This window comes from Trachurus japonicus, chromosome 17, assembly GCF_045865225.1.
Source record: "Trachurus japonicus isolate A0001 chromosome 17, Traja_1.0".
Lineage (NCBI taxonomy): Eukaryota > Metazoa > Chordata > Actinopteri > Carangiformes > Carangidae > Trachurus > Trachurus japonicus.
Window position 1 is genome coordinate 4,506,865 of NC_140923.1, and position 14,434 is coordinate 4,521,298.

Consider the following 14,434-nt stretch of genomic DNA (forward strand, 5'->3'; position numbering starts at 1 on the left):
CTCAAGGTAATTCACATTTTTAGCCAAAACTGACATGCAATATGATGAGTAATCTAGTAGACAATGTCATAGTGGTGTTGAAGTAACTATCAATAATATTTTACTCCTTTGCAGGTACTTGGTGTGGCTGGAGGTATTCCTGACAAATATTGATCTGTCTCATCCTGGTGCCAAAGAGCTGTTGAAGAAAGGTGGCATTGCAGTGGCACGATCGCTCATTCCTGGTTCACTTTGTGCAGTGGACAAGACAATGGAGGAGACATTCATGAAATTTGCCAAGTCAGCAGGTAGGCCACATAAACAAACTATTAGTACCACTGCTTCTATGATTATAACACAATTTAAGTATTGCTAAAAACTGTTGGCATCACTAAAAATATAATTACAGTATTTTATCTTTTCAGGTGGGTTCACAGGGCTCTTCTCCATGTTTGGTGCCTACCAGCGATGGTGTCGCACTACATCATTGCGGGTTCAATACTTCCAAAAGATGCTGGAGATGTGCGACCTCGTCAATGACCCTGACTGTCCAAAGGCCGGAAAACATCGAGAACTAGAGAGAGCTGAAATAAAAAAATCAGAAGAGGCAGTTCAGCGTACCATCTCTGCTGTTCAAAGCTTCAACAATCCATTCTCCTTGGTTGACAAGGAACATCTGTACAACCTAGCATCTGGTGCCCCTGCTTCTCCAGAGGTTGAGTTTGATGTCCTTCGTGCTGAGGCAGCTGGTAAAGAGTCCAAGGAAGCTTTCATCCAAGGTCGCTTTGTGAATGGTTCTTCTGAGAAGCTGTTCTTTGAGCCAATCAAGAAGTTGAAGCTGAAGACTATGGAGGCCTCCAGCAAGACAGTCAAGCTCACTGCCTCCCAGGGAAAGGTGTGAGACCACACACTCCTAATATAGATAGATATTAGATAGATATTATTGTTGCCATTTTTGACATGCAGGGCAGACTGTGGTAAATTGTATCGTTTACCTTTTCATCTTTGCAGGTAGTGCAGTACTGTCAACAAAGTGACCTTGCATTCTTGCTGCTCATCAAGTCGCAGAACGTGGATGAACCCCTTAACCTTGACGAGCTTATGCAGTACTCACTCTTCCCAGTTCCTCCCAGCCTAGGCACATCTGATGGGTTCTTCAACAAAACCAACAAGGCTGCAATGCTTCATTTCATGATGGAAGACGCTCTTGAAGATGTGCCTTATCCGAAAGATGCTTTTTACATTCAGGATGGCAATGCCCTTTTCCATGCCCTGAAGAACCTCCCACAAACATTCGAGGGAATTTGCCTCCAGGCTTTAGATCGTATGGTGGCTAAGAAGCATTTCTTCTTCTCTACTGATTCATACTATGTTGACTCTGTCAAATCTCAGGAGAGATTGCGTCGTGGCATGTCCCAGCGGTACATCATTGGTGGTCCTGCAACAAGGAAGCCAAGTGATTTCAAACTCTTTCTAGGAAATGATGAAAACAAAACACAACTCTGCAGACTGCTATTAGAAGTGTGGGGCAGCAAAGCATCTGCATCACGACTTGAGAAATGTGGGACAGCGTTGGTAATTGTGGAAGGCAAAGCCTATCAGCTGGAATCATCTGGTGGCAATGTGAGTATACTGATATGCATGATTCACTATAACCATTTAATTAGACACGTTTGGGGGTAATTGAACCGCCGTAATGTATAAAATCAAACCTTACACAATAACTTGTTTCAGGTGACCACATGTGAAATCCAAGAGCTAGAGTCAACGCAGGAAGAAACAGATACACGTGTGGTTTTGTATCTTATGTATGCTGCTAAGCTTGGACACAAGACAGCTGTGGTGCGGACACCAGACACTGATATTTTCTTCATCCTCCTGCACCACGCCCAGTCTATCCCGCTGACCATCTATATAGATATCGGCACTGGAAAGCATCGGAGAATTATAAATATCAGTGAACTGGCAAAATCCAAGGGGGCAGAATACTGCACAACAACGCTGGGCCTGTACGTCTTCACAGGGGAAGACGTTACAAGTGCCTTTAAGGGCAAAGGGAAGGTCGGGCCTTTGAAGAAGCTGCAGAGCCATCAAGAGTACCACACAGCCTTTAGGTGATTTTTAGTAGCAAGTTATTGCTGAACATAGGCATTGATACAGTAAGACTTTATGATATAATAATTACTTATCTCCCTAGAAAACTTGGTGACCAGTGGACAGTGCCGCCTGAAGTGGTGGATGACATTGAGGCATACACATGTCTGATGTATGGCCAGGCCCATGAGAGGAAGGTGAACACCGTGCGTACCATCATGCTGAAGAGGATGATCGGGGATGATTCAACACTGACACCCAAATCCAAGGTGGATCTCTCCCGGCTCCCACCTTGCAGGGACAATCTGGTTGCACACATCAACCGCGTGAACCACCGTCTGGCCATCTATAAGAGAGCTGCCACACCAATATTCTGGTGCCCCAAGCCCTACGATCCTGGCCAAGGGTGGGAGAAGTGTGAGGGTACCCTTGAACCTGTGTGGTCTTGTGGCCCTATCCTCCCCCCTTCACTCATTGACCTGCTGGAGGAAACAATTGAAAAGATGGAGGGTGAAGAAGCAGACGAGGATCAAGAGATTGAATATGAAGACCCTGATGAATAAACATAATTTCCCTCGATATTTTGACTCACTTGACACACATTGTACAGAATATAAGTTATATCATATTGAGTATGTAGTAGTAATATACCTTACATATTTATGTGACAACCAAAAAGATAACCTCTGCCATGCGAAGGAATAGGTTCTCTGTAATACATTCTGTTGGTGGTGGGGGGTGTTTGTGCGGGGGTTCCGCTGAGTGGGAAATGTGGGCGTGGCTGTTGTTTTACCACCAAGGAGTGTTTTGGTTGAAAAACGAATGCTTGCAATCAACTCAGAATAGTGAAAAACCCCTAGTTTGACCCCTCACAAGCTACTTAAGGCCAAATTAAACACTTCGGAATGTTCAAAAATCATGTTAGGAAATCCAGGTGGTGGCAGCCAAAATAGCCAAAATAAACATACATGGGAATATAATTCAGGTTGGGATCATCAACATTTGTTTACAAGACATCTTGAAGATTGTAAAATTATAAAAGTTAGGAAAAAAATGTCAATGGGACGCATTGGGGAGGAGTTCCTGTGATAGAATTCCGCCGTTGTTTTAACTTTTTTTTGTGTTTTTCTGATTTTTTATGTACCACACATGATTTAATCATGGCAACCTTCATCTCTACCAATTCCTCATACCAAGACAAAGATAAAATGGGGTCAGCTGTCTCTGTAGGACGTATAGTTCAGGAGCTATATAGATTTAAATTTTTCATTTTTCACAGTCGGAAATCCAGGATGGCCACAAAAGATGGTCAAAAAAAACATGCATGGGACAATAATTGGCGCGGGGATCATCAAAAATCATTTACTAGACACCCTAAGGATTACAAAAAGGTAAGTTAGAAAAATATATCTTTCGGGTGCATGGGAACCCCCCCTGGCTACTAGACTAGAGGGTCAAAACGGTCAAAACACAACCACATAAACACAACGTTTCACAACAGATTTCATAAAGCACAAAAACATTCCACAAGACACAAAAACATTTTACAAAACACTCCATTGTAAATATATCTGCTGTGCATATGTTGCACTGACTTTTTGGGTGAAAAATAATGTGAACAATCTGAAGAATTCTCTACAATTTGAAGATAGTGCTTTTCATTTTGCCCAACAGTGTGTAGTTGGTTAGACAACAATCTGGTAATATGCATTAAGTGTGTGCCATTTGGTGCAAAAGTTTGATTTTGATAATGATAGGCTATGTAGTGTTGGTTGCAGTGCTTCATTTTGCAGGATATGTGAGGTATTTTACGGAAGCCCTAAAGGGCCAAGTCCGTATAAATTTTTTTATTATCGTTTTCTCGTGATAACGACTTATTATTTCGTTATCTCGAGATAACAAAGTCTGTTTTCTCGTGATAACGAATTAATTTATTTCGTTATCTCGAGATAACAAAGACCGTTTTCTCGTGATAATGAAATAATCATAGAATGTGTGGTTGACATTGTTGCCAAGCAACATGTTTCCCCGGTGCAATCGCTTCTGCTTACGGGGAAGTAGCAGCTGGTTAGCCGCTGTATGTTCGTAGCAGGGGGCTACTACGTATTGACTGACTCGCCGCTCTGTGTGTGTGTCGCGGTGATAATTTAACCGTGAAAAGTAGGCTACAACACACACAACATAACGTTACAGCCGCAGTGTTGTGAGTGAATCATGTCGGGACAACCAGGCTTCCAGGCCGCCGCCGCCGCTGCTCTAGTGGCGGCCGGGCACCGGGGTCTGTGAAGCGGATTCATGAAGCCTGGTTGTCCCGAGTCCCGACATGACTCACAACACTGCGGCTGTAATGCTATGTTGTGTGTGTTGTAGCCTACTTTTCGGCTACAACACACACAACATAACGTTACAGCCGCAGTGTTGTGAGTGAATCATGTCGGGACAACCAGGCTTCATGCTTGGCCGCCGCCGCCGCCGCCGCCGCTGCTCTAGTGGCGGCCGGGCACCGGGGTCTGTGAAGCGGATTCATGGAGCCTGGTTGTCCCGAGTCCCGACATGATTCACTCACAACACTCAACACAGGTGGCTCACACACCCGGGGAAGGACATCCTGGCAGTGAGGGTGGTGTGCGCCCGGCCGCCGCCGCCGCTGGGTTAAGGCGATCAGTGAGCTTCGCCTTCCCCGCCGTAGCAGCAGCGGCGGCGGGGGCGGCCGGGCTCACACACCCAGGGAAGGCCATACTGGCAGCATAGTTAAGAGGAGAAACTTTCTGCTTCTAGTTTAGGAGCAGCGCAGCGGCTCGCGGCTGCAGCTCTGTTCACTTCATACACTGACTCCATTCTCAGTGTATGAAGTGAACAGAGCTGCAGCCGCGAGCCGCTGCGCTGCTCCTAAACTTAACAACAACAAGAAGCAGAAAGTTTCTCCTCTTAACTGCCAGGATGTCCTTCCCCGGGTGTGTGAGCCACCTACGGCCGGGCCCCGGGGTCTGTGGAGCGGCTTCATGAATCCGCTTCACAGACCCCGGTGCCCGGCCGCCACTAGAGCAGCGGCGGCGGCGGCGGCCCAAGCACGGGAACTGCCCATTGGTTCGACCTCCCGTTACTCCGATAAAATCAACCACAAGTCAGACCAATAGGAGGTCGAACCAGCTGGGTGGTCCCGTTAGTTCGAACTGTCATCGCTACTTTCTGACAAGCTCTTCCATTGATAGGAGCATGCAGCTTTCTCTCTCTCTCTCTCTCTCTCTCTCTCTCTCTCTCTCTCTCTCTCTCTCTCTCTCTCTCTCTCTCTCTCTACGCACATCACACACATACACACGCAACCCAGAATATCACCATATTCAGTCAGAGAGCCAGATCATGTCAGATCGCGCACAACCATCATAAATGCTGATCAAGATGTGTAAACTGATAATCAAAGCCCCCCCTCCCAGAGTATAAAAAGAAATACACTTTTTTTTCTCCTCCCCCCTCCGCTCGAGCACGGCTGAACCTGGCCGGCTTGAGCCCACTTCACAGGCGCGAGGCTGCTGCAGCCGCCGCTGCTGCTGACAGCAGACTGAGAGAGAGAGAGAGAAAAAAGTAAATTTGGCTTTGGTTAGGTTCAGGCAATGAAGAAAGGAGTTGGTTAAGTTTAGTAAAAACACCAGGTAGAGGCTAGACAGGCTGGAAGCATAATGAGCGTTATATGTTATTAATATGAAGTGCTTGTTTTGCAGTTAATTATGCACATGATCCGTTTGATCCCAGAAAGGAAAAAAGGATCAATGCGCAGCCTCTGTTTCCTTTCTGATTGCGTCCGTCTGTCTGTTCGGAGTGGGAGAGAGAGACAGAGAACCCAATCCACCTGTCTGTAATGTAAGTTTGATTTGATATGAGTGTCAAGGTTTAATTACGGACACTAATGAGCGCGCAGCAGTGCGTAAAAGTCGTGCGTAATGACAGCTCCTCGTTGGTGAAACACAATAAACTGCACCTCTTCTTCCACGTGTGTCTTATTGACAGGTGGAGCCTATATGAATAATGATATAAATGCATAGTGAACAGTAAGAATGGAGAGTTTGACTAATAACTAGTCCAGTTCGAACTAATGAGGACCTCCCATTAGTTCGAACTCTCATTACTCCGATTGTCGGACCAATGGGAGTTCGAACCAATGGGAGGTCGAACTAATGGGAGGTCGAACCAGTGCCATGGACCCCCAAGCACCGGGGTCTGTGAAACGGATTCATGAAGCCTGGTTGTCCCGACATGATTCACTCACAACACTGCGGCTGTAACGCTATGTTGTGTGTGTTGTAGCCTACTTTTCACGGTTAAATTATCACCGCGACACACACACAGAGCGGCGAGTCAGTTAATACGTAGTAGCCCCCTGCTACGAACATACAGCAGCTAACCAGCTGCTACTTCCCCGTAAGCAGAAGCGATTGCACCGGGGAAACATGTTGCTTGGCAACCATGTCAACCACACATTCTATGATTATTTCATTATCACGAGAAAACGGTCTTTGTTATCTCGAGATAACGAAATAAATTAATTCGTTATCACGAGAAAACAGACTTTGTTATCTCGAGATAACGAAATAATAAGTCGTTATCACGAGAAAACGATAATAAAAAAATTTATACGGACTTGGCCCTTTAGGGCTTCCGTAGTATTTTGCAGTTTGGGTGTGTGGGTTTGTTAATTGTTTTGATAAAAACCAGCCTAGTTTGCAAAATTGAGTTTTAGCAATTGGAAAAAACTGTAAAACAGACGGAATCTGAAATGTTCTTGTGTTTTGTGAATTGTGGTTGTGTTTTGACCCTGAGGGCCACTGTACCAAATGAAAATAAAGTAAAGTTTATGTTCTAGCAACAAAATAATCATTATCATGAATATGAGTCTATTAGGATGTTAGCCCCAGTATCCTTTCAATCGTTTGATCAGTTTCTCATAATCAATATTCCTAAAAATGTATACGGTATTCTTCTTTCCAAGTATTAGATTTTTAAAAACTAAAACCTGTTTGACGTTTTTCATGAAAAGTTTTTTTTTATTTAACGAAATGAGCATCTTCCTTCTTCTCTGTTTAAAGAAATTCAAATCTGTGTGTGAAAAGTTTAATCCTGATTGTACAAAGGAGACACAATACAGTTACAATACAGTCATATAAACAAAACAAGCAGAGAATTAGTTTTTATTAACAATGATGAACACAAAGTGTGTTTGATTTTCACACAGAGAGGTCGTCAGCTCATCACAAACCGACATGATGGAGAGAATGATCAAACATTAAGAAGCAGGAACTATCAAATAAGAACAGTTTATTATAAAATTAGTGAAGTTATGTTTTAATTGTTAGATTTAATCAGTGGTTCCCAACCTTTTTTGGCTCGTGACCCCATTTTCACAAATTTGGGGCGACCCATGAATCAAGATGCGTCAGCTCCGATATTTTTATATGCAGCATTTTATTTGAACACGATTTATATTTGATAAAGTGAAAGTAAAGTTGTTTAAAGTGATTCGCCAACATTTTTTTTCCGTGTCTTGCCTCGCTCCCGAGTCCATGACCAGCAGATAGACACCATCCTTTCGACTGTGCGTGCAGTAACAAGGGAGATAGAGCCGTACCGCCCGTAATTAGCTTAGCTCAAACACTGGAAGTGTATGGGTAGTGTTAGCCTGCCTCCTACCCGAGCTGAAACCAGCAGTCAGAAGCTGATTTCATTTGAGCTCTAAACTCTGTAAATATATCACTTTATCGACATTTAAAACATTTTTAGGCGAGAAAGTAGCCGTTTAGATCAGCAGTGTGTCGTTAATTTGTCTAAATACCAGCTGTTTACAATTTTGTTCGGACGAATTCGGCGCTACTCAAGCTAGCCAACGCACTTCCAGTTAATTTTACAAAATAAAACACCCGTTGCCCTTTACATACAGAAAACCATAATAGAAAAGAGATTGCCCCTGCACAGCTCAGATAAAACTCCACATTGGTGCAGGTGGTATCAGGAACAAAAACCATGAAAAAAGAAAAGAAGGTTCCACCGCACACAATGGGGTACATTCAATTAATTTATTGTTAAAAACAGCAGCAATGCGTTTCGCCCTGTGGGCTTCATCAGAACCTTCTTTTCTTTTTTCATACAGAAAACCATGACGATAGAATTTGTGCTTTTACTTTGAAATAGGAAGCTAACCTACCCTCGATGTAGCTAGCTTGAACCAAAATAAACCGTCTTTGCTTGAACCCTCCGTTTTGACCGATCTCGTCCCGTTACCGGCATTTGACCGCTCAAGATGCCTTACCGGAGAGTTTTGTCAGCTCTGAGACGAAGATCGGTCCGTTTAGAGTTGCTGAAGATTTTCTCTGATGACTTTAGGTGGAGGCAGGCTAACACTACCCATACACTTCCAGTGTTTGAGCTAAGCTAATTACGGGCGATACGGCTCTATCTCCCTTGTTACTGCACGCACAGTCGAAAGGATGGTGTCTATCTGCTGGTCATGGACTCGGGAGTGAGGCAAGACACGAAAAAAAAAATGTTGGTGTATCCCTTTAAGATTGTGTGTGGTGTTTTCAATCATAATTTCAAAAAGAATAATAATTAGTTAAAAAATAAAAACATTTTTATCAGTCAAATCAATTACTAGACATTTCAGGCGACCCCAAGGTTGAAAAACACTGGATTTAATGATTAGATGAACGTTGTTGTGTATATTTACAGGTCACAGTCATCCCCTCTGGCGTTGGGGTGACACTTCTTCATGTGCAGCTTGAGGCTGTACTTGACGATGAAGCTCCGGGAGCAGAGCGTGCAGGCGTATGGCCGCTCGCCGGAGTGCACGCTCAGGTGCGACTTGAGGTGCGCCGACTGCGTGAACTTCTTGCCGCACTGGCTGCAGCTGAACGGCCGCTCGCCCGTGTGGATCCGCATGTGAACGTCCAGGTTCTGCGACGTGGCGTACGTCTTGTTGCAGATGGAGCAGAAGAAGCGTTTTCCTCGGGCGCCAATGCCACCACCGCCGCCGCCGCCCGGCTGACAGTGGCCCGCCCCGTCCCTGTAGAGGCCAAAGTTCATCATGTCTCCGTCCTCGTACTCGAAGGCCGAGTTGCTGCTCTCCGACAGCTGACAGTCTGTGGACGTCGAGCCCGAGACGCTGACCAGCTTGAGTCCAAACGCGTCGCCGGCGTCCATGTTGTCGTTTTGGTGAAACTGAGCGAACGACATTTGAGCTTTTGACTGTTTGGTCCACGTGAGGCTCAGGTCCATCTCGGCCCGGCCCGACGGGGACTGGGCCTCCATCAGGCCGCCGCCGCCGCCGCCATAGTAGGTCTGTCTGTTGGCGCTGGGAGACACCAGCGAGCAGTCCTGGACCAGCTGGATGTCTGGGTCCAGCTGTGACGAGTAGGAACAATCTCCGGCCTCCACCTCGCCGCCGCCACCGAGGCCGCCGAGCTGAGTGGAGCAGCCGGGCTCGCTGCGAGGAGAGTCCAGGGAGTAGATGGAGACGCTCTTTTTCTGTGGCGCTGTGCTCAGTTTGAGCGTTTTGTGGTTGAGCTGCTCGGACGACGACGACTTCCTCTCCGCCTCCTCGCTTCCTGGCCAGAGTCTCTTGGCGCCGCGGCCGATGGGAGTCGACGACGTTACCGTCCCAACATCAGCTGATGATTGGTTATCTGAAGGAGAAGACACAATGAATCATCAACAGTCTGGATCAGAGTTCAGAAATCAATACAAACACTTCCTGTAATGTTTCAGATTAAAAGCCCTTCAGCATCTCTGTGGATGGAAACCTTGTATTTCTGAACAGGGACTTTTATAGTTCTGCTGCAGAAAGTACACAGCCTCGTTTTGTGGTCCAATCAATCAATCAAGCCAACTTTTTTTCCCCTATAGTGCTTTTCATACCACCACCACCACCAACAACAACAACAACAACAACAACAACAACAACAAAAATTTTAATCCATGGACGAGTTCTTTTGGACCTGTGGACCAATGGACAGGTGGGTCAATGGGCTAATGGACTAATAGACCAATGGACCTGTGGACTAAAAGACCAATGGAACTGTGGACTAACGGACTAATGAACTAATGGACCAATGGACAGGGGGACCAATGGACTAATAGACCAATGGACCTGTGGACCAATGGACTAATGGACTAATAGACCAATGGAACTGTGGACTAATGGACCAATGGACTAATAGACCAATGGACCTGTGGACTAATGGACCTGTGGACCAATGGACTAATAGACCAATGGACCTGTGGACCAATGGACTAATAGACCAATGGACCTGTGGACCAATGGACTAATAGACCAATGGACCTGTGGACCAATGGACTAATAGACCAACAGACCTGTGGATCAATGGACCTGTGAACCAATGGACTAATAGACCAATGGACCTGTGGACCAATAGACTAATGGACCTGTGGACCAATGGACTAATAGACCAATGGACTAATAGACCAATGGACCTGTGGACCAATGGACTAATGGACCAACAGACATGTGGACTAATGGACCAACGGACCAATGGACCATTGGACCAACGGACCAATGGACTAATAGACCAATGGACCAACGGACCTGTGGACAAATGGACTAATGGCGCTTTTCCACTAGAGCGGCGCGGCACGGCCCGCTTTTTTAGTTTTTCCACTAGCCCTTTTTTAGTACCTCCTCGGCCCTGGTTCCAAGCGAGCCGAAGCGATACTAAAACGTGACGTCAGCCGACTGCCTTCCACTGATTGGGCAGAGCGTCGTCACTGGAAGACGCGGAAATTTCAAAAACAGCGCGGCAACAGCGCCGGCTGATCTGTATCAAGACTGTTGTTATTCCTTCACCTGAGTTAAATGATGCTGTGTGTAAAACCACACTGGTCCGTAAACGAGGTGCAGACTTGTGAGTTTGGAGCTGACGAGAGGAAAGAAAAAAGAGAGACGGACAAGGCGGCCCCGCGATCGCCTCTGCAATCACCCCCGTGCCGCCCCCGCCCACGCTGAGGAGATACTACAAGAACTCAGCTGTAGTGGAAAAGCACCTTTACCGAGCCGTGCCGTGAAAGTGTAGTGGAAAAGCGCCATAATAGACCAATGGACCAGTGGACCAGATGCTTGGTCTCCACTCACCGTCCTCGAAGGTGTCGTCACTGTCCGAGTCTTCGTCCTTGATCAACACGACCTCAGGAAGCTGCAGAGACAGAAACAGTTAGAGACGAGACGTTCAAGAACAAAAAGAAGAAAAAAACAACAGAACCTGCTAATTAACAAAGATAAACGTCCCTTGAGACCTGATTGGCTGATTCATCTCTGAGGTTAATCAAAATGTTAATGAGATGCTAATTAAAACAAAAACTAGATCAGGGATTAAGACCATCTGATAAAATCGTTAACACACCGACTTAATCCCATCACCTCAGAGTTAATTAACACTTCATCTCCATGACGACCTTTTGGTTTCACCAGATAATTCACACGTCGTCACGGACCAATTAATCAACCTCATTGATCTCCAGATGAAGGGTTAACTATTCACTGTGTCGATGATCATTCGTACAATATTCTCAACATCATTGATTCTCTATCGAGGATCTTTGATATAAACACCATCAGCCTGAAGTCCTCAAAACTACGGAGGTTGGGAAAGGTCAAACACGCTCACTAATATTCTTCATCCCGTTGTCTTGAAGATAACGAGTAGAGAAACTATTTTTTCTTTGATATCGAGATAACGAGATGATTAGCCTAATCATGAGATAACGAGGTGATTATCCTGGTTATCTCTGTCAAGCACATTTTGACCATGAGCGCTACGGTGGCCCAGAGGGTTCAACACAACGTAAGACGTGTGTTTCCAGGGTATTTTACTGATCATATACTGTTCTTATTTTATGGACTTTTTTATTTTTCTCTGAATCTATTAATGTGACTTTTGTATTGAATGTTTTTTTACAGTGTCTATTGAAGAAGACTGAATAAAGTTCATTGCCCTCCTGTTGTCCTCCTGGGTCAAGAAAGGAAGGGGAAAAGGAGGGAAAGATAGAAGGAGGGAGGGAACAGATTGGGTCAAAAGGAAGGAAGGACGAAGGGAAAGAAGGAAGGAAGGAAGGATAAAGTGATAGAAGGAAGGAAGGAAGGAAAAAAGGAAGGAAGGATAAAGTGATAGAAGGAAGGAAGGAAGGAAGGACGAAAGGAAAAAAGGAAGGAAGGACGAAGGGAAAAAGGAAGGAAGGATAAAGTGATAGAAGGAAGGAAGGACGAAAGGAAAAAAGGAAGGAAGGAAGGATAAAGGGATAGAAGGAAGGAAGGAAGGATAAAGTGATAGAAGGAAGGAAGGATAAAGGGATAGAAGGAAGGAAGGATAAAGGATAATGTGATAGAAGGAAGGAAGAAGTAAGGACGAAGGGAAGGAAGGAATGGAGGGAGGGGAAAAGGATTGTGGAAAGAAGGAAGGAAAGAAAAGTGGAGGGAGGGAACAAACTTGTTCAAGGAAGGAAGAAGAGGGAGAAGGAAGGAAGGAGGGGAGGGGGAAATGATTGTGGAAAGAAGGAAAGGGAAAGATGGAGGGAGGAAACAGATGTGTTCAAGGAAGGAAGAAGGGAGGAAAGAAAGATGGAGGGAGGGAACAGATCAAAAGGGGAAGGAAGAAGAAGTAAGGACGAAGGGAACGAAGGAAAGAAGGAAGGGAGGGAGGGAGGAAGGAAGGAAGGAAAGAAAGAAAGAAAGAAAGAAAGAAAGAAAGAAAGAAGGAAGGAAGGGGAAAAGGAATGTGGAAAGAATGAAAGGAGAAAGGAAGGAAAGAAGGAAGGATGGAGGGACGAAGGGAACAGATTGGGTCAATTTGACCCAGAAGGACAACAGGAGGGTTTTAAAAAAAAAAAAGGCAAAAAATTAAATGAGAGAGATAGAGAGAAAGAGGGTGATTTAATTTAGTGCAAAGGATCATGGGTGGGAATCGAACCTTCCAGCTGACTGTGTCCGCTGCAAACCCCTCCTCCGCTGTTGTTGTTATTGTTATATTGACCTCTCCGGGCCACCGTAAAACCCACAGCAGCCACTTCCTGTCGCTTAGCTCCTATAGCTGCTATCTTTTACAATCAATAATGGATCGATGGGAGGTGTTAGAGCCCCAACAGGTGACTTAGCCTACCTAAATGTGTTCAAGGAAGGAAGAAGAGGGAAGGAAGGAAGGAAGGAAGGAAGGAAGGAGGGGAGGGGGAAAGGATTGTGGAAAGAAGGAAAGGGAAAGAGGGAGGAAACAGATCATTGGATCAAAAGAGGAAGGAAGGAAGGAAGGAAGGATAAAGAGATAGAAGGAAGGAAGGAAGGACGAAGGGAAAAAAGGAAGGAAGGAAGGACGAAGGGAAAGAAGGAAGGAAGGAAGGACGAAGGGAAAGAAGGAAGGAAGGAAGGATAAAGGGATAGAAGGAAGGAAGGAAGGATAAAGGGTTAGAAGGAAGGACGAAGGGAAAGAATGAAGGATAAAGTGATAGAAGGAAGGAAGGAAGGACGAAGGGAAAAAAGGAAGGAAGGATAAAGTGATAGAAGGAAGGAAGGAAGGACGAAGGGAAAGAAGGAAGGAAGGAAGGACGAAGGGAAAAAAGGAAGGAAGGATAAAGTGATAGAAGGAAGGAAGGAAGGACGAAGGGAAAGAAGGAAGGAAGGAAGGGGAAAAGGATTGTGGAAAGAAAGAAGGAAGGATGGACGGAGTAAGGGAACAGATTGGGTCAATTTGACCCAGAAGGACAAGAGGGTTTAAAAAAAAAAAAAGAGCCAAACCCCTCCTCCGCTGCTGTTGTTGTTGTTGTTGTTGTTGTATTGACCTCTCCGGGCCACCGTAAAACCCACAGCAGCCACTTCCTGTCGCTTAGCTCCTATAGCTGCTATCTTTTATGATCAATAATGGATCGATGGGAGGTGTTAGAGCCCCAACAGGTGACCTACCTCCGCCCGCAGCACCACGGCAGCTCCTCCGTCCTCCTCTTCCTCCTCTTCCTGCTCCTGCTGCTCCTCCTGCTGCGGTTCTCCTTCCGCAGCCTTATTACCACCACCACCACCACCACCACCTCCTGCACCTGCACCGTCGCTGCCCGGCCGCACCACGATGGACTGGATGAGGTGCAGCTTCTTCCGCAGGTCGTGGTTGTCCCGCTGGCTGCGGCGGAGCTCCAGCTGCAGCAGCGCGTATCCCTCCTCCACCGCGGCGCAGATCTCCGCCACCGCCGCCCGGGTCAGCGCGCCCATGATGCCGGACAGCTGCTCGTGGAGCGCCGCCGCCGCCGCCGCCTTGCTGCCGCTCACCGACATCTCTCTGCTGCTCAACACCGACATCTCTCTCTACTTCGCTCCGGACCAGAG

The 14,434-nt window shown here is 46.0% G+C and overlaps 1 protein-coding gene and 1 long non-coding RNA gene across 2 annotated transcripts; one reads left to right on the plus strand and one right to left on the minus strand.

Annotated features, from left to right (window-relative positions):
* The first annotated feature begins 1,467 nt into the window (after positions 1–1,467).
* Positions 1,468–2,566, plus strand: LOC146969825 (uncharacterized). The gene is made up of 3 exons (XR_015038120.1): positions 1,468–1,602; positions 1,714–2,093; positions 2,177–2,566. It is a non-coding gene; the product is annotated as an uncharacterized LOC146969825 (long non-coding RNA).
* A 6,188-nt stretch (positions 2,567–8,754) lies between these two features.
* On the minus strand, positions 8,755–14,407 carry LOC146969826 (uncharacterized). Its single transcript, XM_085804551.1, has 3 exons — positions 14,021–14,407; positions 11,207–11,267; positions 8,755–9,743 (listed from the first exon to the last, which is right to left on the minus strand). Exons 1-3 carry the CDS (start codon positions 14,405–14,407, stop codon positions 8,785–8,787), a joined length of 1,407 nt encoding a protein of 468 aa, XP_085660677.1. The 3' UTR covers positions 8,755–8,784.
* Between the last annotated feature and the right edge of the window lie 27 nt (positions 14,408–14,434).

Excerpts from the sequence above, each read along its gene's own strand:
- LOC146969826 (XM_085804551.1), bottom strand. The coding sequence starts at position 14,407 with ATGTCGGTGTTGAGCAGCAGAGAGATGTCGGTGAGCGGCAGCAAGGCG. Across the intron at positions 11,268-14,020 it reads CCGTGGTGCTGCGGGCGGAG|CTTCCTGAGGTCGTGTTGAT; the intron begins GTAGGTCACCTG and ends CTGTCTCTGCAG. Across the intron at positions 9,744-11,206 it reads TGACGACACCTTCGAGGACG|ATAACCAATCATCAGCTGAT; the intron begins GTGAGTGGAGAC and ends CTTCTCCTTCAG.